Source organism: Empidonax traillii, unplaced genomic scaffold, assembly GCF_003031625.1.
Source record: "Empidonax traillii isolate 1590-97213 ecotype Southwest subspecies unplaced genomic scaffold, ASM303162v1 scaffold352:size1026972, whole genome shotgun sequence".
NCBI classification, from domain to species: Eukaryota; Metazoa; Chordata; class Aves; order Passeriformes; family Tyrannidae; genus Empidonax; species Empidonax traillii.
This window is the reverse complement of record NW_020955545.1, coordinates 221,852-248,391: the sequence shown is the minus strand read 5'-3', so window position 1 is coordinate 248,391 and position 26,540 is coordinate 221,852. Positions and strand designations below refer to the sequence as shown.

Genomic DNA, 26,540 nt, shown 5'->3' with positions numbered 1-26,540 from the left:
GTAATGTCTTAGTGTCATTAACTTCAGAAGAAAATTCTTATAATTGGTTGGTGTTCCTTCTTCAGAAAAATGTTTGAAAACACAGGAGGTCCAGATCCCACCTCCCACTGTAATATAAAGGAAAGTTTCTACCATTGCAAAAAACCATCTCTGTCTGCCTTCCAAGATTGTCATTTACTTTCATCTACTTGCAGCTGTGCACAAAGGCTATTTTTCTGAAAGTCCTTGAAGAAGACATGATTTAAGAGAAAACCTCTTACCTGCATTTCAGATTATGTCCTTTTTTTTTTTTTTTTTTTTTCTGGCTCATGTTTTTGACCAGGCTGAGAAAGCGTAAAGTTACAAAAATTATGTCTCTCTTACATAATGTTTCATATCTTATCATTCTTCACATCATCTATAGTCTAATTTCATGCACAGACAGCTTGTGCTTCTAGTAAAATGTGAAATTTATATTACTAAAATAAGATTTAGGTCATAATGAATATTTCAGAGCATTTTACATCTGCATGCTAATTAAATTTCATAGGAATCCTATGAGGTAGGTAATCCTCACTTTAACCTTTGGGAATGAGAAATATGAAGAAGTGATAGTCATTTCCCTCAGCTGAAGTCATATATTTAGAAGTGTTTCATTTAGATAGTAAAGTGATAAGTGATAAAGTGATAAAATGGTTTTAAGCAGATCAGCAGTTTAGTGGTAGAACACCTTTAAAATTCTGGAAACTGGGAGCAAATAGAAGTGTTCCCATAGAAGTGGGTGGAACACCAGGAGCATATCTGCCTTGAAATGTGAGTTGCTGTTGCCAGTTTGACTGCTTTAGCTAAATCCTAAACTGAAATAAAGTCCAAAAAAAAATCAAGTTGAGAGGGGTCAAAGTCCAGAAGAATTAATATTTCATTGTTTCTTCCAATTTTGTTATTAGTATTGCTTAGATACAAGGTTTCGTATTCACACTGCTAGAATTAGTTCTAGAGAGCCTAGATTACCTATCTCTGATCAGGTATAAGGAAAAACTTTTTCCCCCTGAGTGTAGCCAAACACTGGAAGGTAGGTTGCCTAGAGAGGTTGTGGAGTCTCCATCTTTGGAAATGTTCAAAACCCAGTTGGACACAGTCATATTGTCATAGAATATCCTGAGCTGGAAGGACCCATGAGGGTCATCAAAGTCCAACTCCTGACCCTGCACAGGACATCCTCAAGAATCCCACCCTGTGCCTGAGAGCATTGTCCAAATGCTTCTTGAACTCAGGTGTGGTGTCATGACCATTTACCTGGGGAGCCTGTTCCAGGGCTCAACCACTCTCTGGGTGAAAAACCCTTTCCTTGTATCTAACCTAAACCTCCCTTAGCACAGCTTCATGTCATTCCCTCAGGTCCTGTCATTGGTCACCAGAGAGATGGGTACCTGCCCCTTCCGCTTCATGGGGAAGCTGTATGAGGAGTGGCTGAGGTCACTTGGCTTGTTCAGCCTGGAAAAAAGGGAAGACTGAGACCTCATTGTGGTCTCTAACCCTTCACCGTCTTCGTAGCTGTCCTGGGCAACCTGCTGTACCTGACCATGCTGTGAGCAGAAGGCCAGACTAGACAACTTCAAGAGTCCCTTCCAACCTCAGTGATTCCATGACTTCTAGTTTGTTCTGGAGGTTAGGTGTATCCATCCCTGTTTGCCCTGACAGCATGCTGTTGCTTTGTAAGACCCCAGCCACAGAACCGCAAGCTCAACTAGGAGTATTACTTTTAAAAAAATACAAGACTCCAAAAATTCACCCACCAAACTTTTGTGGAGCCCTAGGTCCTTTAATACATTGAGGTAGCACAAAGAAGGAAAAGCTACACACTTTTTCTCAGGAGATATTTTTACTGATAATAAGGGAGGAAATAGGAATCTTGGCAAAAGTTTAAAAGGGGTAACATACAACCAAGACAAAGCATTCTACAAAGCACTGACTTAGCATGTGCTAACATTGGTGTGCTCCCAGGCTGCCCTTTTGACTGACAGCTGCTACCAGCCTATGGGGCTGCCCCATGAGGCTGCAGACCTGCTGTGTGAGTTCCAGGGTTGCCACGTGGGCTCTGTGAGCCCTCCTACCTCCCCTCACACACTTGAGCTGGTTCCAACCCAGTAATTATTATAACAATGAGGTGTCTCGTGCTTACAGACAGAATCGATGCTTTCTGAGAAACAAGGGGCAGACTTACTGCTAAAGTCCAGTCAAAGGTCCCAAATCCTCTTCTGATAGATCTTGTCTGAGCACAGTCAGTACACCCAAAGAGGATGGATAGAAATATAGAATCATTTAGGTTGGAAATGACCTTTAAGATCATTGAGTCCAATGGTTAACCCAGCACTGCCAAGTCCACCACTAAATCGTGTCTCTAAGCACCACATCTACATGTGTGGTATAGATAAGTACATGCAGGGATCTCTAAATAACTCCAGGGATAGTGACTCAACCACTTCCCTGGGCAGCCTGTTCCACTTTAATCAAATTAAAACACAGTGTAAAATATATGAAATAATAAAAGAAGATAAAGGAGAACTATGCTAATACAAATGTGTACCATTTCTATAAAAGGGAGATATAAATAAGATGTAGAATAAAATTCAGAAATCATCACGTTCATGGCCATTAACAGGTCATGTGACTCTTTAGGTATTTAGCCAAAAATTAGTAGTAAGGGATATTTTAAGACAGAACTTCTGATGAAGAACAAAGATAGTGACATTTCTTCTAAAGCAAGGAAATTTACTTTTATAGTAACTTTCTAGAATACCCACTGAGAGAGTTCAGTTTCTTCCTTAGCATGTACAAGGTCAAATCCCATCTTCTTAGTTCCCCAGACTGCATTCTGAGCAGCAGGAGTTGTGTCACTTTGGAGCAAAGGTACTTCTTTCTTTGTTAAGATGCTCTACAAGTTTTATCCAAACATCCTTTTACATAAAACTCATGAGAGTTTGATCTAGGGGCTATAACTAAGTTCCCTCCTTTCAGGTAGATGCCTGGATCATGAAGCTGCATCACACCCTTTTATGTACAGGAAGTCCCTGTCTTCTAACCAGTCCTCCCCAGACAATCTGTGAGTGCTTCATGAAAAGGCCATGAGTGACAAAAGAGGAGAAGAGTATAGAAGTTTATTTATCAGCCCTAAATCTTCTTCCTGAACTCTTGAAACATTATTGATTAGAAGTCTAGCAATGTTTCCCACTTCCACAGCTGTTTGATCATGGAAGGAAAGAATAAGGCTGCTGTACTTTGAGAAAAAAATAATCTGAACTCTTTCTTTAGAAGATGATTTTAGGCTGTGAATGGGAAATAACAGAAGGGCCTTTCTCCTGCCTGTAATCAGATACAATAAACCCAAGAAAGGAGCAGCATTTGAGATTTTTCCTCACGCTTTGCATTTTGATTGCTAACTAAAGGGACCTTTTGGATGCTACTTGGAAGGAGCTAACTCTGCTAAATGCCTTTATGGGGAATTTAGAGCCCTACCTCAGGTTCTGAAGTTCAGTCTCAGATCAGCTCCATAACATGTGGTAAGTGTTAGGTACCAGGTGCTTTAATAAAATTGGCCCTAGGTGACTAATGCATGCTACCAGAACTGAAAGATCTCGAATTTTCTGAGCTTGATGCTCCTCACAGCAACCATCCATGAAATTTATGGAAGAGGCTCATCATTCTGTGTAATGGTTATAACCATATCAGCAGTCAGGCCCAGCTCATTGTTCGTGCAAAAGGGAATTCATGTGGTAATATGCAGGCTAACTCCTCTGTGGGTAGAAACCACATACATAAGGATTCATGTTAACATCCAGAACAGAAGGAAGGCCTTTTTAGGCATTATAAATATCAGCCCTCATCACTGTACGCAAGTCGATAATTAGAGTAATTATTCCAAATTAGCAGCTGCAAACCCTACAGATGGGAATTTCAGGGGCTGGTAACTATTGTAAGAAAGCATTTCTTCAGGCTGCAAAACCTTTCCATATTTTGAAAGATATATATTCAATGACCCTCATTACAGGATGTTAAACATTTTTGTTAATATTGCAAAATAAAAATCTCTCCTGCACTAGTATAATGTTTCTGCTTTTCTTTAAAGGTATGTTGGGTTTGAGATGGCCTGAATTTGGAAAAATTTTTCCAAGTACTTAACCTATCAGCTCAAGTAAATTAAGAACGAGGCTGAACTGGGACTCATGTTTTGCTTCTATTTTCAGTCCATGAGGAAAAAAAATGTCAAGTGCCCTTTTGTTGGCTTTTGAAGACAGCAGAAAGACTACAGCTGTTCTCCAAAACTCTGCATGAAACCTTTTAAGAGAAGACATTGTCAAACTTGCTCACCAGGTTCCAGAAGCATTTTCCCCATGTTCATTGTATTGTGCTCCTTTAAGTGGCTTAAGGGAAAAAACACAACCAATCGAATCAACCACATATTTTAATTGTGAATAATGTTTTTGCAGCCATAAAGGCTTTTACGATAGACAACGAAGTCTGATTAGAAGAGGATTCTTGGTGCCTATGTTTGTACCATGAGTACATCACAAGCACAAATGGAGCAGTCCTTCTTCAGTTTTTAGCTTTGGTCTTTAGCTTTTATGTGAATTCATTTAACTTTTGAATACAGAAAGCAAAAGAAATTTAATCAACAGAAACAGTAAGGCAAATAACTGTAAGATTTGTCCTTATCACAGTGAAGAAGCTAAACTTTTTAGATACATTCGTGTAAAAAAATCAGTCATTCCTATCTTTTAAATTAAGATTTCAACTTCAATCAGCAAATATGCCTGTGTTTACTCATTTAAATCCAGTCCTTATCTATTTATTTGAACATGGAATTTCAGATAAAATAAAGCTGAGGAAGTAATAGTTTTCTGCATTTGAGTAAAAGTTTATTGATCAATGTATTTTTAAACTTTCTATTTAATTATCTTTGAGGTAAAATGAAGGGAAAAGTTTCAAGCCAAAATAATTATTCTATGAAAAAGTTATGAGTTGTTTGAAAAGAAAATGAATAGTAAGACTGAACATGATAATACAGCTTTAGTGCTGAAAATTGAACAGTCTATCTTGTAGTTGTCCTACGTAGATGACAATAAATGCTTTTTCAGCTTTTGGATTTTCTTTTAGCCATAAAGAATATTTAAAAGTGAGCATATGATTCTATGATATCTACTAATAAAATAGCTCTCTAATTCAGACTTTAACAGTTAATTGTATTGCCAGTTGTAGATTAAAAAATGCTTTAGAAAGTATATCTGTTTTTTGTATTTTAGGAGGCTTGCTATGACTACTGCGACTACATGTAAATACCTTTTAGGCCTCGTATAATCTCAAAAAACCTTTCTGCAATATTAATCTCATACATACTAGGTCCTAGAAAAGAAATGAAGATGATGTATCCCATTTACAGGCTGAATTTTTGATGCTTCCTTTCCAATCACCATCCAAAAGCTGAATAATGTGAAAAGTTTGTTTCCTTGCATGAAGTAGCCCATATTTCATTTAGATTCATGCTCTGTCCTACTACACTGTGTAAGAATATGACTCATAATGTTTTTCTCTGATAGTTATCTCTCACTTTTTTCTGATCTGTGCAATCTATTTCATCTTTTCTTATCTGACTTCATCTCTGTTTTTTTTTTCTGTCCTGTCTCTTTAATTTAATGTCTCTATTTTCACTTGTTCACCCCGTTTTAAAACTTCGTTTCCCCCTTAATCCCTTTTTCGGACTCAAAGCACCAGGTCTGCTCATGGGGTAGGTGTGGCTGATTCATTTGTCTTGGAAGGGCAGTAAAGATGACAGGCAGATCATGTTAGTTATTTAAATCCAATCTACAAGACTGCTGAAACCAACTGGAGCATTTGCTTCAGCTCTGCAATGAACTCTGTCCAGAGACTCTAAAGTCTCAAATATGTTTGACTTTTAAAATCTTTATTAGACATCCTGCTTTGCAGAAGCTCCTAAATATATATTTAACTAGAGTTTCAGATTTATAGTATAATAGTAAATAATGCCATTATACTGCTTAATATATATGAATTCATTATGTTGATAAAGGATTTGATGCTGACCAGTGCACTGATGAACTCTGTCACACCCTTCTTTTTAACCATGAGTCCTTATAATGCATTTTAGAGAGTTGCTTATATCCTTTAAGTTAAGTAAATGCTCAAGTGTGTGTCTGGATTAGAACCAAAGACTCAGCACCTTGGAAGATGAAACAAAAAACAAAACCAAAAAAAAACCCAAAACCAAAACCAAACAAAACACAGAAAAACAACCAAACAAAAACTCAACCAACCAAACAAACAAACCAAAAAAAGAAAGTGAAACTGGCAAAGACAGGCTTGTTGAGTTTATCCATAAGTCTTAAAACAAGTCTTATTTAATTTTGGATTGGAAAATCCACTCCTGCTCAATTCTATGGTGGTGTAGAGACATATCCATCGACCAGATGTGGATTATCTGACTACCAATCTTACTCTTGGAAAAACCACCTCAAGTGCACAAAAGCAGCTGCAACCACATATATTGATTAACTGGTTGCATTACTGTTACATTATGGTCTTTATGAACTATTTTGCGGTTTTTAAATAAGAAAGACAAATTACCACTTTTGTTTTTTCCCCACAGAAGTTTGCCCTAAATCACAGTCCTATCCACTTTTGACAAGATCACAGCTTAGTTTAGATTAAATATGACTTTCACCTTCCTGAAAGGCCTCCAATGCACCATATAAGGAGTGCTGGTAATAAACTCTGAAGTGCTCAGCTTTCAATGAGTTTTAGGTCTGAGGCACCTGATGAACTTACTGTTATCAGCTGAGAATATACATGCAGACTTTTAAGAGGTTAAGCTAATCTTCTTCCTGCAATTTAGAGCATGTCTACAAATAGATATTGCAGCTCAGCTTGATTGTTCCTTGGCTTCCAACATATATAAACTGAAATTTTCCAACTCTCAAGTCAGAATTAAATGGCCAAATCATCTAGGGACCTTAAAAATTTCTTTTAAAGTGATCTTTTTCTGAAGAATAAAAAATTAATTACTAGTGTTTTTTAAATGAAAAAGTGAAGGAAGTATTTAAATATATTAAAAGAATAAAACAGATTCCATATATGTGTTTTATGGTCTCTCTTAGGTTCCTCAGGATGAATGGGGAGGATACCCAGCTGGTGGGAAAGATGAAGAGATCCCTTGCAGAAGAATGAGAAGTGGTAGCTATATTAAGGCCATGGGAGATGAAGAAAGTGGAGACTCTGATACTAGCCCCAAGACATCACCAAAATTAACAGTTCGACCAGAGTCATTATTAAAATCCATTGGACAACGACCACTGGGAGATCTTCCAAAGTAAGCTTTGCTATACCATGTTATACACCTTTCCAAAAGCTGTTATGACTTGGGAAATTTTTCTTTGGGTCTTACTGGCAGCATCCATAATAAAAAATTATCTATACTAAAAAGGTAACTTGAGTGGCTTCATTTTAAATTAGCTACAGTGTCTTGTGATTACTGGATGAAAAACTGCCATCTTCCTCCATCCATGAAATAAAACTGTTATGTTTACTGAAGGAAATACATGCATATTTTTGTGAAAAGTTCAAAATTCTGAACTTTTCTTCTCTGGGATTGTTTTATAAGTCTTTTTTATTTCATTGCTTTCTCTGAAACAGAAAATACACTTGATTCTATACTAGATATAAAAGCAAATATATAGTTGTACCATGTATTTGGCATATTACACCTTCTTTACCATTACAATGCTGTATCAGCTATACTGTATCATACTGATTTAAACACATTGTGGAGGACTTTGTTTGACTGGTTTTTTTTTCATGCATACTACCTACAATATGGCCTACTAAATAGCTAAAGCAAATCTTTAAACTATAGGGAAATATGTAGCTTTATATGTTTTCCAATAGGCCTTTATTTTTATCTCCTTTTATCCTTTCAATATATCATTTTATTAGTGAACTGTAAGTATACTTATGAGGAGAGTTTCAAAGTAGTAGCCTGATTTAAAATCTGTATCTTCTATTAATGTAGCTAGGCATTTCTCATTATTTAGAACATTGATCTTTTTGCCTTGGACATAAACTGAAGAAATTAAGAGTGAAACCTTTGACCAAAGGTTGTTTATTGTTCTGTAGGTAATACCATATATAGCATACCATATGTGATACATCTTTTAAAAAAATAAAATGAAAAAAAAATTAAAAAAAGCCTTAAGAAAAAATCCTTTGGAGTTAATTAAATTGAATTATTTAGCTTGCAACGTACAAGAAAACCACCAACTTCCACTGTTACTGAAGAGAAGAGTTTACAACTTTATTGTATCATATAGCTTGGTCAGGCATATCTTAGGCTCAATTCAGGTACAAAACCAAAGGCACCTGTACCATGAGCTGCTGTAAGATTTCTGAGACAACATGAAACAAGATATACAAGTCTCTGCTCTCGATCGGCAATTAAAATACCATATGACCTCTCTAAGGGGACCAGAGACCTATGTTTATGCCACTGAGACAAATTCTGAATATGAATCTGAAGGATTTGTTGGAATGTTACTTCTGATGAGGAAACCTGGCCTATAGCAAAAGTACTGCTGGCCTGAGTACAGAAACCTGACCATGGGCACTGAGAAGATTTTGGAGTGGTCCCTGTCAAATATGACCCCTGGGTCTATTAGCACTGTCCCACCCTGCCTGGTCACTGTTGTAGCCCAGGTATCATTCTCAGGGACAGTTTGGTTGCAGCCATCCCAGTTTTGAAGGGTATGTCTTACCTATTCTAGTACCACAAACTAAAATCTGTTCTCAGAGACTGTTCTAACTGACCAAGTACTTAGACCAAATATATTCTATGCTGTTCTTTGTTTTCAACTTTAGTTGGACCACCCATAAGGGAATCTGGGTGGCAGCACAAATTTTCCAGTGAGTGGCAGGTCTTGGTTCCTGCCCTAGATCACTACAGCTTACAAACAGGTCCAGACAGCAATTAAACATATGTATTCAAGCAAGGAATATATTTCAAGAAAAAAGTATTCCTGATCTGTTAAATCCTGAGGGCAGGTGGTTATTCACAGGTCAATACCAAATGTTGTGTCTTCTGTTAGTTTTCCATGTATTGCAAACACACCACTCAAAATATAATTGATTAAAACCGGGATGCAATGTTGATGCATGTACTGGGGTTGACAGCTGTGCCTGTTCATGGCCCTGAAGGATTTCATGGCATAGTTACCATTAACCACAGTCGGAAAAGGATGAAGCTTTTCGTAATACTGTGAAATATTAGTAGGGGCTCTGTTGAGAATTTGTCACTATCATTGCACTGGAATAATTGAGCAGCCAGTCTGCTGCAGACAGATATCATTTAAGTCCTCAGTTTTTCCTTAAACTGAAGGACAGCACCTTGGATCTGCCAGCCTAACATACATGGGTTTTTCCAGTGAACTTCAAGCAGAAATGTGTCAACTATTCTGGTTCTTGTATGCCTTCGTTGCAAAACTCTGCAAATTTCAGCAATCCTAAAGCAGACAGAAAATTTCTTGTCTCACAGAAATACAAAGTGCTGATCCTAACCCTGGGTTTTCACCACAACCCATCTCCTCCCAGTATATCTCTGTCTCCCTGTCGCTGTGGTTACCTTCTATGTCTGGCAGATTTCTATGAAGGATGTAGCAATGGATAATGGTTACGGAGCCTTCCTTGCCCCTTCAGTGTGGCTCAGTAATCCCCATTGCATGCTGAGTACCACTGATCACACTACTGAGCCAGAAGCCACGGCTTTCAACAGCATTCCTGCATGTATAGCAGAGCTGAATAGCATTTCTGGCATGTGTTATGAGAAATTACATAATTCAAGATGTCAGCTGCATTATCTGGCTTTTTAGCTTGTTTACCCAGATGGAGGGAGCTAGTGCACAGAAATAAAATGGGGTTTTAATTCTCTTAGCCCTCCGCTTGGGTGACAGAGTAGCTCAGAACTGGGATATGCCAGACCATCAGTAAACCTGTAATAAAAGCTGAATATTGATAGTTTTGGCGATATAAAAACATGCATTGGCTGCAAAACAAATGTAGATAGATTTCCTATGAATGAACCTAGTTTTCTATCACTGTCCTGAATAGGAAAAAACAAAAATTAGAACAGCCTTCACTTAACCTTCAACAGATGTTTGACATGTGTGCGTGTTTCTCCTTTGAGTTTTATGAGGCATCTTTGTAAGACTTTTTTTCCCATTTAAATGCTCTTTCTGCTTAGACAAAAGTAAGTGCTACTTTGTTGGTTTGTGTTGCTCAAAGATTCAGCAAATTGAATATTAAACATTTATACAATAAAAATACATATTTGAATCTGAATAAATAACATACAAATAGATACATGTAACTGATATAATACAAGTATTAAAATTCTGAAATAGTTTCTTTTAAGTTGCTTTTGGAAAGGAGTATATTTTACTACAAGTAAAAAAAAAAAAAAAAAAGTGCAGAGTCTACCACTGCTGGTTTTATACAGCTGAAAGAAGCAGGTCATACATCCAACTGCTGCCATCTGATCACCACCTCTGTCAAACTAGGCTAGCACAGTCAACAGGATCCCCAGCCTGCTTCCAGCCTAGGACACATGACTCATCTCTGGATAGTGCACAGGCATGTTTCAGAGAATAACTCTATGTGATGCAGCCACCCTCTCTGTAGGATAAGAAAGCTTAACCATACAGGTCAGTTGGCCAAAGGCTCAGATAATGGACATGGCTTATTTCTGAGTATAGATATAGCATAAGGGGCTCCATTTTTTCCGGATTTTTCAAAAATTAAATGTGCCTAAATATGTAGATTATTCACTAGAGATAAATGCATTTCAATTCTCTTTTTTATAAATGCTATTTCAAAAAACTAAACAGTATGTTGCATTACTTAGTCCTTTAACATCAAGCTGAAGACCAGTGTAATTTATTGGTATTATTATGAAATTGCATTTCAGTGAAATATAATGCAATAAGGCTTGGTGGTGGAGACAGGACACATACCTGAATCTGCTTCCTTTCTACTTTTTACTTCCTTAGAATGGTGCCAGCAGTCCTATTTAATTGGAAATTATCTTGGCTCCCACTAGTCCAGGAGAAATAATTTTGTTTGGTTGCGGGTTTTGGGGTTTTGTTTGTTTGTTTGGTTTGGGTTTTTGTTTGTTTGTTTTGGGGGTTGTTTTTGCACTATGATTGGAAAGATACAAAATCTTTCTAATGTCAGTTTTGGTATACTGTGAACAAATAGTATACTTGGTCTTCTAGAGGTGAAATGCTAGCCCCTTGTATTCAGTCCATTGTTTTCTGCTGTTCAGTGCTGTGTGCTTTCTAGTGGGGATGAAGTTAAACTATGTTGGAAGGCAGTTTGCACAGGTAGCTTGTAGAAGGTGGGTCTCATGCTGCTAGGTATTTTCATTTACAGTAAAGGTCAAAACAACTGAACAGTTTATGGAACTGATAGCTGAAACAAAGGTAATGTATGTCCTAAGTAAGTTTTGTGCAATCCCGGAAGAGAGACTGACCCACATGATTTGTTAGAGTATCCTTCTAATGTAGTAAATGTCTTTTTTACCTGTATTTATGACTAAACCAAGCAAAGCTGAGATGGAAGCCTCAGAGACACTGGGATCCAGAAAGCAAAGCTGAAAAGAAACCAAGAATTTGGGTCTCTGCAATAGGAAAATAATCCAATGACTAAAGATAATATTCTGGTTATTTGATGCTTCTCATTTTCAGGCGAAGAGTACTTAATATACCGATTATGTAAATGAACAGGATAACGCTGTAGAAATAGCAAATTCCATTTTCAGTATGTCCTTTTTGAAGTGTTGCGAAAGGCTCTGAAAACCATCTAACCATTTAGTCAAAAGGGATAACAATAGCATTTAGCCCAAAGTAAATACACTCTATTTGAAGATGATACTGGTATCACTCACACAAATGAATAGCTGTGCCGTGCTGAAGTTTTCCATTATGCTCTGAAGTGACTCACAGGAAACTAGATGCTGCAAACATGAAAATGAAACAAATTAGGCTACAATAAATTCAGTGACAGCAACGTGTACTTCATTTTGCAAACCTCTAATGGCAGACTCTTCTGTGTCAGCTGGTAGTCCAGACACCTTAAGCTGATGGGTGGGTAGACAGAAGAATATGTGAGCAGATAGGTAATATAAAAATTTAGTGTTTCAATGAGGCAGGAAATCTTCCACAGCACAAATTATTTGGGGAACTACCGCAGTACAGTACCACTGATATTTTGGTTTGTCTTGACTGTGTTCTCCACTTAACCCTCTGCTAGGTTTTGGCCCCTGTATGGAATGAATGTCTTAAACTCTGAGTCACAGTCACAGAGAGAGCATCTGTGCCTCCCTCAGATGTTTATTGTCTTTGTGTTTTATGTTATTTCAGTCCATAGCTGAAGAGCACAGTGCGTGTCCGTATTTCAGCCACAGTCTGGTACCTTATTCACAGTCTGGTATCTCAATACAAAACACTTTATTCAGTATTTTAAATTAATATGCCTAAGTAAGACATGAAATGGTTGACATGTTTTCTGGGCTTTTGGTAAACCAGATCAAGAGAATGACCTTTCACCGATCTCCCCCTTTACAGAGTGAGAGATTGCATCTTTCTGTGGCCGTGCTAGCTTACACTTACGTGGACTGTAATCTAAGGCATGTCCACATCTTCTGTTCTGCAGACTCTATTAATGGCAACAAAAACATTGCCAAAGCACACTGCAAGGGAATTAAACTGTAACAAGAAGATCTGACAGCACTTAGCTGCCAGACCCCTTGGTTCAGCAGGAATCATGGAGCAGCACAGACTCAGACTCTAAGACATGTGGAAAATCTCCATTAAAAAAAAAAAAGTCTTTCCATTTGCAACCATTTGTGCTAACCATAACATGCTTACAACACGAGAAAGTGAAAGGTGAGCAAGAATTTTGGAAGCATCAGACCAACCCTTTGTCTTTTCATCCATTTTTGCCCATGACAGTGCAGACACCATTATTATTTAAGTGACAAACAAAGTTGTGGATATTTCTCTTAGAGACATACCACTTGGTAAGTGCAAACAGAGAAGGATGTGGTTAAGTGTGCTCGAGTGGAGGAGTGGGTGTGCTGCAAAAAAAGTCACAGATTGAGAGTTAAAGCACAGCTTCCTTGCTAGAGAGATCAATGTCCTATTTCAATATTATCCATTTCTGCGCACCAGTGATGCAAACCTTTTTTAATTTTTAAGGTAAACTTCAATTTACCATTAAGTCTTCTTCTAAATTTTAATTAGGAATGATTTTGAAGCTATTCCTGAGAAATATTTTCAATAGAAGAAATGAGGAAAATCACTGGAAAAGAAACTTTCATCTTTTATATGCTTTTTATTTATCTTTAGGTTTTTTCCCCCTCAATCTTCTGACTCTAAAAAGCCTCATTACACACTTCATTAGTAGCTTTCTGAGGCCCTATAGTGTAGTAGCATCTACTCAGAGTCTCTGAGGGGTGAAATTGGAGATTTACTGAGGAGAGTTTGAGGGCTAATTACAAAGCCTTATCAACTAATAATGCAATCAGAGGGCTACGGGCACAGTGATAGTGTTCTCTGCTGCAGTCAATAAGATGTGGGTTAGATTAGTCCGCAGGGTTAAGAGGGAATGCTGATGAAGGGCAGACAGTCATCTCGTTACCTAGGAAGCATCTTTTATGGGGTCAGAAGACATCCCCATCCTTTCTTTCTTTGCAGAATAATAGGAAATGCTCTTAAGCAGTGTTAGGCATCTTGTTCTCTGAGAAGTAGCATAGTTTGAAACCCAGGGAGTTATTGAGCCCAGATCTCCTGCCTCACTGTAGTAAATACCAGCTTTATGTTGTAGGGCTGAAATGTATTACCCTGGATTAGGGATGGAAAGGGGATTCTAAGGGTATAAACAAAGTGCAGAGTCTTTTCAGGACTAAAGCAGGCTTGTCTCAGAAAGATGCAATTATGTGATGGATTGTGGTGAAAATACAGTAAGATTCAGGCCAATCTCACAAGCACAAATACTGACATCCAAAAGAAAATATGTTTCTGGTGCTTATTCGTTTTTGCTTCCAACAAATATGTTAGTTTTACTTTTAATTTGAGAAGGATCAAAAGCTGATTTTCTCATTTGTTTAGTTTTTAATAAAAACTAAATGGAACTATAAAGCATGTGTACAGAAACCTTCAGGCAAGGATTTGAAAATTAAGATGCTTTTGGTTAAAAAAAGCAGAAATAATATATATATTTTAACTTTTCCTAATTCTACCATTTTTTTCTCCAGATATTATGTAGTCTTATTAATGTCTTTGACTTCAGCATAAGAAGGTCACTTACTTGTTTTAGATGTATTGGCTTTAATGGACTTACATGTGTGTTTACTTTAGGCTCATGTTCAGATGCTTTACTGAGTCCTGATAGTCCGTAGTCTGTATTTGTTCTGACCAATTATGACTTTTTGCATGTGTACATGAATATGTCCTAAAAGCAAATAAGAGAAAAAAAAAGTGAGATAGCTTCCTGAAGATAATTATGCATATTTCAATTTCATAAATGAATTTAGGAACATATATCAAATATTTGAGTTCTGCTTGGATCCTTAGATCCATGTGCTGAACTGCTGCAGGATGCTTTAAATGCCTCTAAATTTTTGCCATAACATCTGCCTGAATTTTGATGCTGATCAGTTCTTTGCTTACTCTCCAGGGCAAACTCAAAATAGGATATTGGAACAAGACTTTTAGTATTAGCTATAGATTAGCTATGTGTGCAAATCTGTCACCTTTTACAAACAAGAGCTCTGAGTTTTTATTTCCCACATGATACTTTTTTATTACATGAACACTTTGAGTGATTTGGAATACAGGCTTGGTTGAGCCCACATCCTCTCTATCTTTGGAAGGAGTGATCAAACCACCAGACTGTTTAACTATTCTGGTGATTTCATCTCATTCTCTTCTGGTTCATGTGGTACCAAATCCCCAAACACTTACTGACAATAAGGGTTCTCTTCTACCGCTGATTAGTAGGCATTTCGTAAGGATGGAAACAGCACTCTTCACCTCTTCCCCAGCATATTCATGTAATAAAACAAATGTACCTTTCAGGATTTTTTTTTTTTAAAAGGTATGGGTCTGTGATGAAATACATAAGCATGTTAACAATTTAATTTGGCCCGTATTCTCATATCTATCAATGATCAAAGAGAAGCTTCAAACTGGCAAAGATTAGGAATGAAATTCTTTGCTACAGAGAAATTCATGAGATTTATGTGCACTTTCAGTTTTTCAAAGAACCAGACTAAATGCGCTATTCCAAAGGGAGAATCAGACTTAATGTCTACACTCTGAGTTCTCCAATGGGCTGCATGCAGGCACATCTGGGCCCCTTTGCAAAGCTCTATTGACTCCAGCAGGGCTCCACAGAGATACAGTGTGACTTGCAGCTGCTATACAATGGCATTGCTAGCTAAGCTTTATCATTAGATTCTGGTCAATGAGTTATTTCATGTATCTAAAAAGACATAGTTAAGATAGATCCAGATAGAGAAATGAATATCCATTGAAATGTAAATCTCTCAATAAAATAGGTTTTGATAACTGCCGCTACCTTGATAAGCCTAATGCACCTCCCTTTTAGGCACCCAAGATGAATTCTTTTACAAATTTTATCTTTTTGTTCCAGAGAGATACTTCTGAATTGCATATACTGATTTAAACGGAAGTGATTGTACTTTCTTTAATGTTCTCATTCAGTCTCAGATTTTTGGACAAATGCAGGCATGATCATGAAAATAAAAAGGTATGATTTTAGACTATGACAATTCCAAAAATTAATTTGATGGAAAATGGACTTTCTCTGTATTGGATGCTCCATGAATAAACCTGATAGACCCACTCAGAGTCAGAAGGTGACCTTCTTGCTGAAACTTTTAGAGGCTCAGGAAGATTTTAATTCACTTTTGGTACCTCCTTGACCCAGGGCGCACTGGTGGCTGAACATTTGACAAGAGAAGAGGTACTGTGGGGACTGATCACTATTTTGATTGTGAGTAGATCAAGGAATGACCTTGGCAAGTGTATGATATTTGCTGCCTTGATGGCATCAGAATCATTTTCTTTAAAGCAAAGGTATTAAGTTTATGACAAATTATTATGTCAATCACTTACTAGAAAATATTACAGACAGAAAAAAACCCCAAAACAAAACAGTGTGACAGAGATCCATTTCTCGGGAGTTATACACTCCATGCTCCCCCTAGGGTTCTCTTGGCTGTCAAGTATTACTGCTCAGGAATTTGAATTTATAGAAAGAAGTTAGTGGGCTTCTCCCCCTGTACTCAGCACTGCCTCACTTCTGCCTCTTCCCTTATTCTTTATCTATTTCTTGTTGAAATATTCAGTATTCACTCTATTGCTGGGTGACATGTTATCCCAGCTGTGTTATCAGACAAGCTAACAGATATACTGTCCCAGATAAGCATGTCATGCTATAGTTCACTTTATGTGGTTATAATACAGTATTGTGTCCTCCCTGAACACACTTAGGCAACCTGCTGAGTGCTGAAAGTGCTCTTGCAAATTCAGCTGTCTTCACTGGGAGCCCTAAAGCTTCACTTTTAGAGCAAAGGTTCTGAAGAGCTGCAAAGTCACTACATGGAACTGCCTTTTCTCCAAAAACTTCTCTAGGCTTTAAGCCTTGCTTTCAGCTAAGAATACTTCTCATTAATTTTAGCACTTCTTCCTAGATGCCCTGAACTTCCTCTGAAGCCAATGGAAAACGGAAAGCAACCCTTGAGGGCAAAAAAGCTTTTCAAGGAGATCTCTCCCAAAAATCTTGTCTGGTTGGAAAAGCAAATGGGAAGAGAACTGACATAGCAATTTAATTTTTCCTGTTAGTCTCACCCTCTGCCTCCTTTTCCATAGTATCGAATTTTAGAGTCACCTCCTTGATGTTAATATGTATTTGTTTAGTGGTCCTGGAGATGACTTGTCAAACCATCTCATTTGCACATGCTTTTGCACTTGCCCTTCTTCAGTGAACAGCTGAGATAAAAAATCCTCTATGCTACTATAAAGGATAAAAGAAAATTATTTTCTTTCGTCAAAGCAAAAGAGCTTTGATGTTTTGGAAATGAAGGTCAAGAATTTTGTTCCTAAGCTTTTAGTGGATCTCATTAAAAAGTCAACATTTACCAAGGTCAGATGTTGATTACATTTTCAAGCATTGAGAGCAACTTCCCTACATAACTCTGGCATTTTGGTTCTGGGTCACATATACGGCAAGGTCATAATTTTCACCGTGCATTGATACGCTTATCATAGAAGATAACTTTGAAGCTCTATCTTAGAAAGAAGAACTAATAATTCCTTTTTGTCAGGAAAATTTCAAAGTATTAATCAAATGAATGTAAGATTGCTTTTATAGCCTAATATATGTAACATTTCTTTTATTTTGGTCCAGTTCCGTGAATCAATTAATCTCCTCTCATAAATGAAAAATTATTTAACTGTCAGGTAATGTCCAAACTGATTCATCAAAACTCAGCTGCTTAGAAGTACGATGGAATACTGGGCTTCTTTCCCTAAGAAATTATTGCTGTAGAAATGTTGATTGTATTTAATGATAGCAATACCTCACAGGGAACCAGAATGTGATTAATTAAATGCTAGGTTGTTGAGCATTACTTAGCAAAGGAGACAGTTACTAGGAACCAGTTTGTATTAATTATTTTTAAAGTAGTTCATACGGCAATTAATAATTTAATATTTAATTATATTCATGCTATCTTTTCTTAATGTGGCTCATATTTTAAAGAAATCTCAAATGTCTCTTTCACAAACTGTTTATGAACTCAGAATCCTGGATTTTGCCACCTGGTGATGACAAGCAGAAGGTCCAGGGGGGACTCATCTGTTTTGAAAAATACAATACCAAAGTAATGATACTAAACAGATTACTGACAACACCAGACAGGTTAAAGGTCTCTCTGCCCTTGTGAGACCCCACCTGGAGTAGTATGTCCAGGTCAGGAGTCTCCAGCACAAGAAAGAAATTAATCTCTTAGAGCAGGTCCACAGGAGGCCACCAAAATGACCAGGGGGCTGGAGCACCTATGCTATGAGGAGAGGCTGAGAGTGCTGGGGTTGTTCAGTCTAGAGAAGAGAAGACTCCAAGGAGACCTTGTTGCAGACTTTCAGTACCTAAAGGGGGCTTAAAAAGAAGAAAGAGAGTGACCTTTTTCATGGGCAGATATTGATAGGACAAGGTGGAAATGTTTTTAAACTAAAGGAAATGAGTTTAGCTTAGATGATAGGAAGAAATTCTTGACTGTGGGGGTGGTGAGGCTCTAGAACAGGCTGCCCAGAGAAGCTGTGGATCCCCCATCCCTGACAGGACTCAAAGCCAAGTTGGATGGGGCTTTGAGCAATGTGGCAAGTGGGTGGCATTCCTGCCCATGGCAGGGGGATTGGAACTATGTGACCTTTAATGTCCCTTCCAACATAAGTCATTCTATGATTCCATGATTAAGTAAAGCATATGCAAAGAATCAGAATGACTCAAAGCAGGTGCCAGTCATCAGCCTGCTGCCTATAGAAGAAAGGAAGTTTAGTTACATTCAGCAACTAAATGTAGATAGTGAGGTTCTACATCACCTTACCTTGTCTAGTATATTTGTCTTCATACCTACGGGAACAAAAAACTGCTGCTACAATTCTTGTTTTTATCATCTGAAACCAAATTAGACCCACTATCAGACAGCTATCTTAATCATAGAATCACTTTGACTGTAATGACTTAATTAACCTCTGAGCACATGCCTGCAATAATCTCATACATTTTATTTCAGTTTTAGCAGTTACAGTTTCTACACAGTTTACCTCTCTCATGAGGTTACAGAGATATTCCATAGAAGGCACTGAGTAAAAACAGGGGAAAAAAATTGGGGGGTTTTCTCCAGGGAAATTTCTTAAGAATTTGAAAAAATGCCTGCCTTGAACAAAGACGAGAAAACAAAACCCTTCCTTTTTTATGCTTCAACAGCTCTGTTGCTCTTCTTTGGACATGCTCTAACAAAATTTATTAGGAAAAATTTCTTCACTGAAAGGATTATTAGGCATTGGAACAGGCTACCCAGGGACGTGGTTGAGTCACCATCCCTGGAGGTATTTAAAAGACGTATGTGTGGCACTTAGGGACATAGTTTAGTGGTGGACCTGGCAACGCTTGGTTAACAGCTGCACTTAATGATCTTAGAAGTCTTTTCTAAACTAAATGATTCTGTGAGTCTAAGACAGCCTGTGTTAGAGGAGCAGCTAGCCTACCCATTGGCAGATACACCAAGGAAGCACAGCTATGTCTGTGTTGACCCTGAGATGGGAGAACACATGGAAATGCTTGAGAACAGGTCTCCCAAGTAGGGTCTCTAAATCCCATCTGCTCTTGCAGCTGATGATGTGAGGGAATACTGGCTCATCACATGTCAGACATCAAAGGACATGGCCACACAGGGAGATGGATCTTAATACTATTTGCTTTTCTAGTCAAAGCCATGATAAAACATCTGGGATTCCTCCCTGAATGTTCCTCAGGGATTGCATTCAGCCCAAACTCAGGTTGTGTCCACTTAATGAGGGACGCTGAGTTCTTCCTCAATCACCAACCTATGGTCATGCTCAGTGTTTGATAAACATGGTCTGAGAAACAAGATCCTGGTTTGTACCTTATCTTACAGTAGGAGTTGAACCTGTGGCTTTCTCATTCACTGAGTGGTCTGGTCCTTCCAGAGAGGAAACTTCACAGGGAAATTTCCAACAGCCTGAGCACACATCACAACCACTGCTGGACTGACCCCTCTGCCAGTTCAGCATGAAGTAACTGTATGGCTAATATTAGACATTCAACGGGTACAAATCTGTCGTTCCCAGAGACTGTTTTTGTGAAAGCCTCTGTAAGGAATAAATGTAAAAACTGCCCCTTTACCACATGAAAACAAATATTTTCTGGGACAATAATTAATTTCTGCACTGATATCTAGAGAAAAGTGTTACATGACTTCTAAAATCAGGTTTACAGAGTTCTGTGAACCCTTGTGAACGTTTGTGACTTTAGGGTTTTTTTATTCAAAGCAAAATATTGCACTTTTCTTAGGTTTATTTATTTTCCTGGAATGATAGGTAATCAATATACTTAAAGCAAAACATGAAGGCGAGCATACCCATGGTGTGAAAGCGTACTGAAAGGTACTCAGTGTGGTTTCAAGTCCCAGTCCTCCAAAGTGTGGAGGAGATGTGTTATCAGAAAACAGTTTTTAGAGTTTTGTTCACTTGGTCTGACTACCTTATAAATTTTTTTTTTTTTTAGTTGAACATGGGATATTTTAATCTTTTGTAAAACTCTATCAGTCCTTTGAAGATAAAAGATCTCTTGATGCCTAACACCCTGATGAAAACCAGATGACAAGTAACAGATTTTATCTATGAAGAAAGATTTTTAGTTACTTTGCTTTGTGCTTTTGCTCTGGTTCTTGTTCCTGTTGACCTAGACATTGTCTTTTAGTAAAGTTCAATATTAATAGCCAGGAGGATTGATGATGTTTAAATACAGCAAAGACTTAAAATTTCATATTTTCGTGGTAGCAGAACCACAGACAGATTCTCTGCTTGTGCTAAGGCGTTTGACTACAACAGATCTGTGATGCTTTATTTAGAGTAAGATTTGGACCCTGGGGAATGGGATTGTGAGTCATACAAATTACTGTCTTTAGTGTCCTAATTGATTCCATCTGTAGTTTTACACCCTTTCCTTTTTTCTTCCTCTTTCCTTTGTAGTCAGAGCTACCTTCAAACTGCAAGTGACGTGCCTGGGGGTCACAACCTGGATCCCTCTGCAAACTACAATTCCCCAAAGTTTCGCTCAAGGAATCAGAGCTATATGAGAGCAGTGAGCACGCTCAGTCAGGCCAGCTGTGTTAGTCAGGTGGGAAATTCTTCTTATAACTTTTTTTATAGGTTAACTGCAGACGTGAGAGTTGATACTAGTGGATGGGTTTGGCATTTTTTTTTTTTTTTAAATTTATATCAAGTTGAAGATGTGCATTGTCAAAGTAATTCCGTTCTAAGGAATGTAACTCAAAATTTCAAGAAAAATGCTAAATACTAGAAACAAAAGGATACTACCACCCATAATATTTTACATTTATTTTTTGTAAAAAATATAAATACTAGGTGTGTAATTTTCAGTCTATCTTAAATATTTCAATGTTAAGAAGATTCAGACTGAGAATGAGGAGCACACTCCTATGGTACTTATCCTCTGAAAATACCTATTCTGTTTTCAGTAAATGTGGATTACCAGATTAAAATATAGGTTGAAAAAAATTATACTCCAATGGAGCAGTGATTCATCTCTAAACTCAATCCCCACTCTTTTTGAGTGGAAGAATAAGTTCCATCAACTATTCTATGTATGGGTTCTGAAAAGATAAATTTTTTTCCCCTACTGGTTTTATGTCAGTTACTTAGTATTAACTTCCTTTATAGTGAGATCTGAATCAGACCTGAAGTGCAAGCAGCCTTAGGAAGTATGTGCATGTTTTGTTTAGCAGAGGGCTTTACATAAAATTCCCAATGTTTCTAATGTTTATTGGTCCTGACATTTCTTCCCTGTATTGTTTCATGACAGGTGGGCCCTTCCCTCTTCTCAGATATGTTATTAAGTTTCCTTTGACCATTTAGTGAGCCACCTAAGGGTATACATGCACAATATTTATGTTAAAAGAGACATCTTTTTGAAGCAATTTAATATTCATTCATATTCAGTTTTTATTGCGTGGCTATTCAGGCCTAGATGCACTCGTCTAACTTGAGGCTTTTAACTGAGGCAACAACTAAAGCTTTCTCTGTAGTTAATGGAGTGAAAGAGTTTCTCCCTGGACAACTCACATCTAGAGTGGGCAGAGAACCCTCTGGAAATGCCTGTCAGGATCCACTGACTGTAGAGAGCTGGGAGGGACTAGTCATGTGACTAATGCCCTTCAGTCAAATTCCATAATTTATACGGGGTAATTCTAAGTATAATCTTGCACAAGACACATTGGAATTAGAAACAGCCATTTTCCAAGCCTTTTATTACTTTTTATAACTCCTTTTTGAAACCTGTCCTCATCATTCTCATGCCTTGGTTTTTATCATGCTGGTTTGGTTATTTTCTATTTTTATTACACTCTGGTTTTGAGAAAGTTTCATAATGATTAGATCCTGCATTCAAAGCAAGTGCTATTGGCTGTCACCTAACAATGTTATCATATAGAACTATTCTGCCTCTTTGAACATGTCTGTGCACAGAGATGTTCACTGAGCTGTCCATAATTACTCATTGGTTTCACCACTGGTTAAAATTCTTCATTTCAATGTGCATTACCTAGAAGACACCCACAAAAGATTTCATTTGCAGGTAGTTTGTTCAATTGGACAGGTTAACTAAACCTGCTGGATATAGCTCCTTACTTTTTCAGTTTTCACTAACCTATGCAATTTTTTGTCAGCCACATACTCCCTACCTCATAGTTCAGTGTTTCCAGACCAGTAATATATGCATTTATTAGATATTACACAAAGCAAATGTATTAAATATCAAGTTCTGAACCTTTGCTGTTTCCTGTTCTTTTTCCATGTCACCATCATATTATTGTCCCATATATATAATAGCAGTTTATTTTTATATAATTTTGTTGTGAGATCCTTCCTTTTTCACTCCTGACAAAGGAAAGAGTCAGGAAAGATGCTGAGTGATATGGTTTATATTTTTAATTTAAGTTTAAACCCTTTTATTTTTATATTCCCAATGACCTTAGTTTGAAAGAAGTGGTTAAGACTTACAGTGTTTATGGACTAAATTATCATAGATTTCCTTATCAACAATATTGAAAAATAGTTCAGAGTAAGATTTTTAAAATCTTTTTGAGATTACATTAGTCTACTTACCTTTAATAAAAGCCAATTTTATGAAGGTTAATGTAATTCCTTTCAGAAGAGTTTTAGTAGCCAAAACATCTAACTCAAAATTAAAATATCAGTTATTCATAATGATCAGAACTTCTGTTTAAAATTTCCATTTACTTAACTAAAATCCTAAACTGACTCTCTTACCATAATGAATAAAGCACTAGGAGCACTTAGCAGCTGTATAGGAAAATTAATATCAGCTGGATGTGCCATTTACTGATGCTATAAATTTAACTTGTAAAATTATTCATACTGATTCTGATTTTTAGCACTCTCTTTAGAAAAAAAAAATTTTTGGAAAGTCATGCATTTGTCTGTCCAGTGTTAACTTCCTATCTGATTTTGGATAAACATAATATTGAATCATTCAGATACATTTACAAGTAGTTAGGACTGACTTCAGTGAACCTGGTAAAAATGCTGTAGGCAGAATTTAGGCACTAATCCTCAGAACTGCAACACACAGTTCCCTACTGAAAGGTTCCATAAGCTTGGCCAGCCTGTATGAGCTCTGTTTATTATGAAAATTGCCTAAAAATGTACAGTGTTGCATCATGCCCAACCCGCAAGGCAGGGTCAGCAGGTGGAGCGTGCTGCGTGCTGCCCAAGCGGTGGGGGCTGCTGCTGTAATACCCCAAGGGATGGGCCTGTTAAGGGTGCAGGCAGGCTCTGCTGGGATGCTCTGACAGGCAGGATTCCTCAGCATGCTTGGTGGCAGAAGTATCAGACTTTAAATAATGCTGCTGAAAGAAAGGTTTTTCCATTGTAATTGAATGGCTAACCCACTTAACCAGGGAGTGAGTTTGGTTTAGGGCCCTTCTCAGCTAAAAGTGGTCCAAGCAGTACTTTCTCATCTGACCACTTTTCATTCGGTTTCAGACAATGGTTATTCTTTCACATGCTTCACTGGACACAGTTGTAGATGCAATATTTCTCAAACCTTTCAGAAGCATCACCTCCTCTGAACTTTTATACGTCTTCAAGAATGAGATACTTCCTTGAGTCCCTTTATGTGAGAGGAAGATAACCGGCCACACAGGCTAAATGTCCACAGGAGTAGTAACTTTGCTGACAAGTGAGGAGCCCAAGCAATTGACCTTCATCTTTTGAGGCTAATATCAGCATATTTAGGTTTGGTTCTCCTGTCCTGGCAGATCATAGATTTTTATCAGCACAGAGTATTCTTGTTGGCTACCATTAAATCATGTATTTACAATCCTCTGGCTATGCCAAAATATATTAAATGTAAAATTAATGTATGGCATGTGTGTGCATGTGTGATACACTTAATATATACATGTAAACAGCTGATTTACATTAAACAATGTGAATGTGATCAGAAGGGATTACTAAGTTTTAACTATTTGCTAAAACAGTTCTTCATCAATGTACAGGTGTCCATTTGAGATGTTGAGGCCGTGATGATCACAAAAAAGCAAGTCAAAAATCAAATGCATTGTTGTTGTTTATTCAGATGAGTGAAGCAGAGGTTAATGGGCAGTTTGAATCGGTGTGTGAATCAGTGTTTAGTGAAGTTGAAGCTCAGGCAATGGATGCCCTTGACCTCCCTGGATGTTTCCGAACAAGAAGCCACAGTTACTTGCGTGCCATTCAGGCAGGCTATTCCCAAGATGATGAATGTATACCTGCGCTGACATCCTCCAACATCACCTCAACTATCAGGTCAACCACAGGTAAGCAAGTCTACACTGACTTTTTCCCTGTTCTGCATGTAAGAATATGTAATCTTGTTTTCTAAGAGGTTGTTTGACACTGTAAACAATTTCCCTGTGAAGTGATAGTGTTTGATACCAGTTCTCTTAAGACTGTAATACTGTATCATTGTGGCTACATCTTGGAATAAGCACTTTCGGGGAAGAATCCTGCATGCATGATATAATGAACTGGGGTTTTTGACTTCCATTCCCTGTACATACAGTTGTCTAGGTGCAAATATAAAAATACAAGTGCAAATGGTATAATTTAGATATGGTTAGACATGTCTGTGGTTTATCTATCAAGTAGTCGATCTTCTAAATAAGATTAGTTGCAGTAAGTTTAATTTAGGTCTTTAAAGCATCAAGAGAAAAAGAGAAGCGAGATTAAAAATATTTGGTCTAAACACTTGAAGGCAATTAATTTAAAAGGGAATTAATTGCTCTTAGTCAAGGTGTAACCAGTTGTATCAATACAGTGAATTGTAAACATTATGGCAAGTTTCACACATCTGCCATTACTCATCAGTAATAATTTGCGTTCTTGTTATAAGACTGTTAAGATCTTTTAAGATTCTTTTGGCAACTTCTTTTCTCCTAATAGTTGCTTAGCAAAGATGGTAACTTTATTCATTTTAGAATATTAGGATGTATTGGTAGAGAAAAGATTGCATAGAGAGCAGTTAAATAATTAAAATGAAATCTATAGGAAATATGTATTCTTTGTTAAGTGATGCAAATTCACTTTTATATTTCCAAATATGTTAATGTCAGTTCCTAATTAATACTGTCCTTTCCACATGCTATTAAATTGCAGTGCAGGCTACCCATCTACAAAAGGTAAAAATGAGCTCAAAATGTATCACATAAAAATATAAAAATACTTTTAAAATTATTTGTTTGACACATCTGTTGTATAACAGAACAGTGGGAGCTTAGAAAGGAAGTGAGCTGCAGTTGAATAACATACATTTGCATTCCAGAAGTAGCATAAAATGTTATTTTATCTTAAGCATAGTATTTAAATTGCTATATATAACTTCGTGTAAAACTAGAAATTGTGGCCTACAGTGCCCCCTCTAGGGATGTTTCTGTCCTTTGATTAATAGAAATGCTATCTCGATACAAAGTGAGATTTTATTGCTACCCCGGTGACTAATTTTCATCTTTATCATATAGTACACTGTGTGATCATTATAAAGACACCTTCCATGGCAAAAGACACTAATAGACACTTATTTTGGTGTCTGACTTCGGGTACTGAACTGGAGTAGTTTCAGAATTACTTTCAGAATTACCAATACAAGTGGATTGGTTTTAACCTAGCCTGTCTTGAGTTTACATACTAGATAAGCCCAAAATTCTCACTGAAAGGAATTTATTTTATTTACTCTGGAATGACAAAGCTGAATAAGAGAGTATGTTTGAGAAAGTGTAGGATTAGGTAGTACGTATATTTGCATCACAGTGTTTTCATACTTTTATATTGATCAGCAGGCTGCTGGTTAAATGCTGTGGTTTTGAAAACTTTAACCTTCATTTTGCACGTAGCTTCTCCCTCATCTCAGAAATGATTTATCAGATACATTTCCTTGCCCACATATGTAATTACTCTCCTTTGTTGTGGTGAGGTGATATTGACATTCTGGAGAAAAAAGATTATTTGAGGTGTTTTCCTGATCCAAAAGTGTTTCCAGGCTTGTGGACTATATACAGTTCTGATTGTGCTTCTGTATTCAATATATCATCTCTG

At 37.3% G+C, this 26,540-nt stretch overlaps 1 protein-coding gene across 17 annotated transcripts in view; it reads left to right on the top strand.

Annotated features, from left to right (window-relative positions):
* Positions 1 to 26,540, top strand: part of DLGAP2 (DLG associated protein 2) — a 457,096-nt gene that overhangs the window by 379,448 nt on the left and 51,108 nt on the right. For all 17 annotated transcript variants that reach the window (XM_027892460.1, XM_027892444.1, XM_027892443.1 and 14 more), the window contains 3 exons: positions 7,149 to 7,360; positions 20,898 to 21,045; positions 24,547 to 24,766. In XM_027892460.1, the coding sequence (XP_027748261.1) occupies positions 7,149 to 7,360; positions 20,898 to 21,045; positions 24,547 to 24,766 (580 nt within the window). The remainder of the gene's footprint in view (positions 1 to 7,148; positions 7,361 to 20,897; positions 21,046 to 24,546; positions 24,767 to 26,540) is intronic.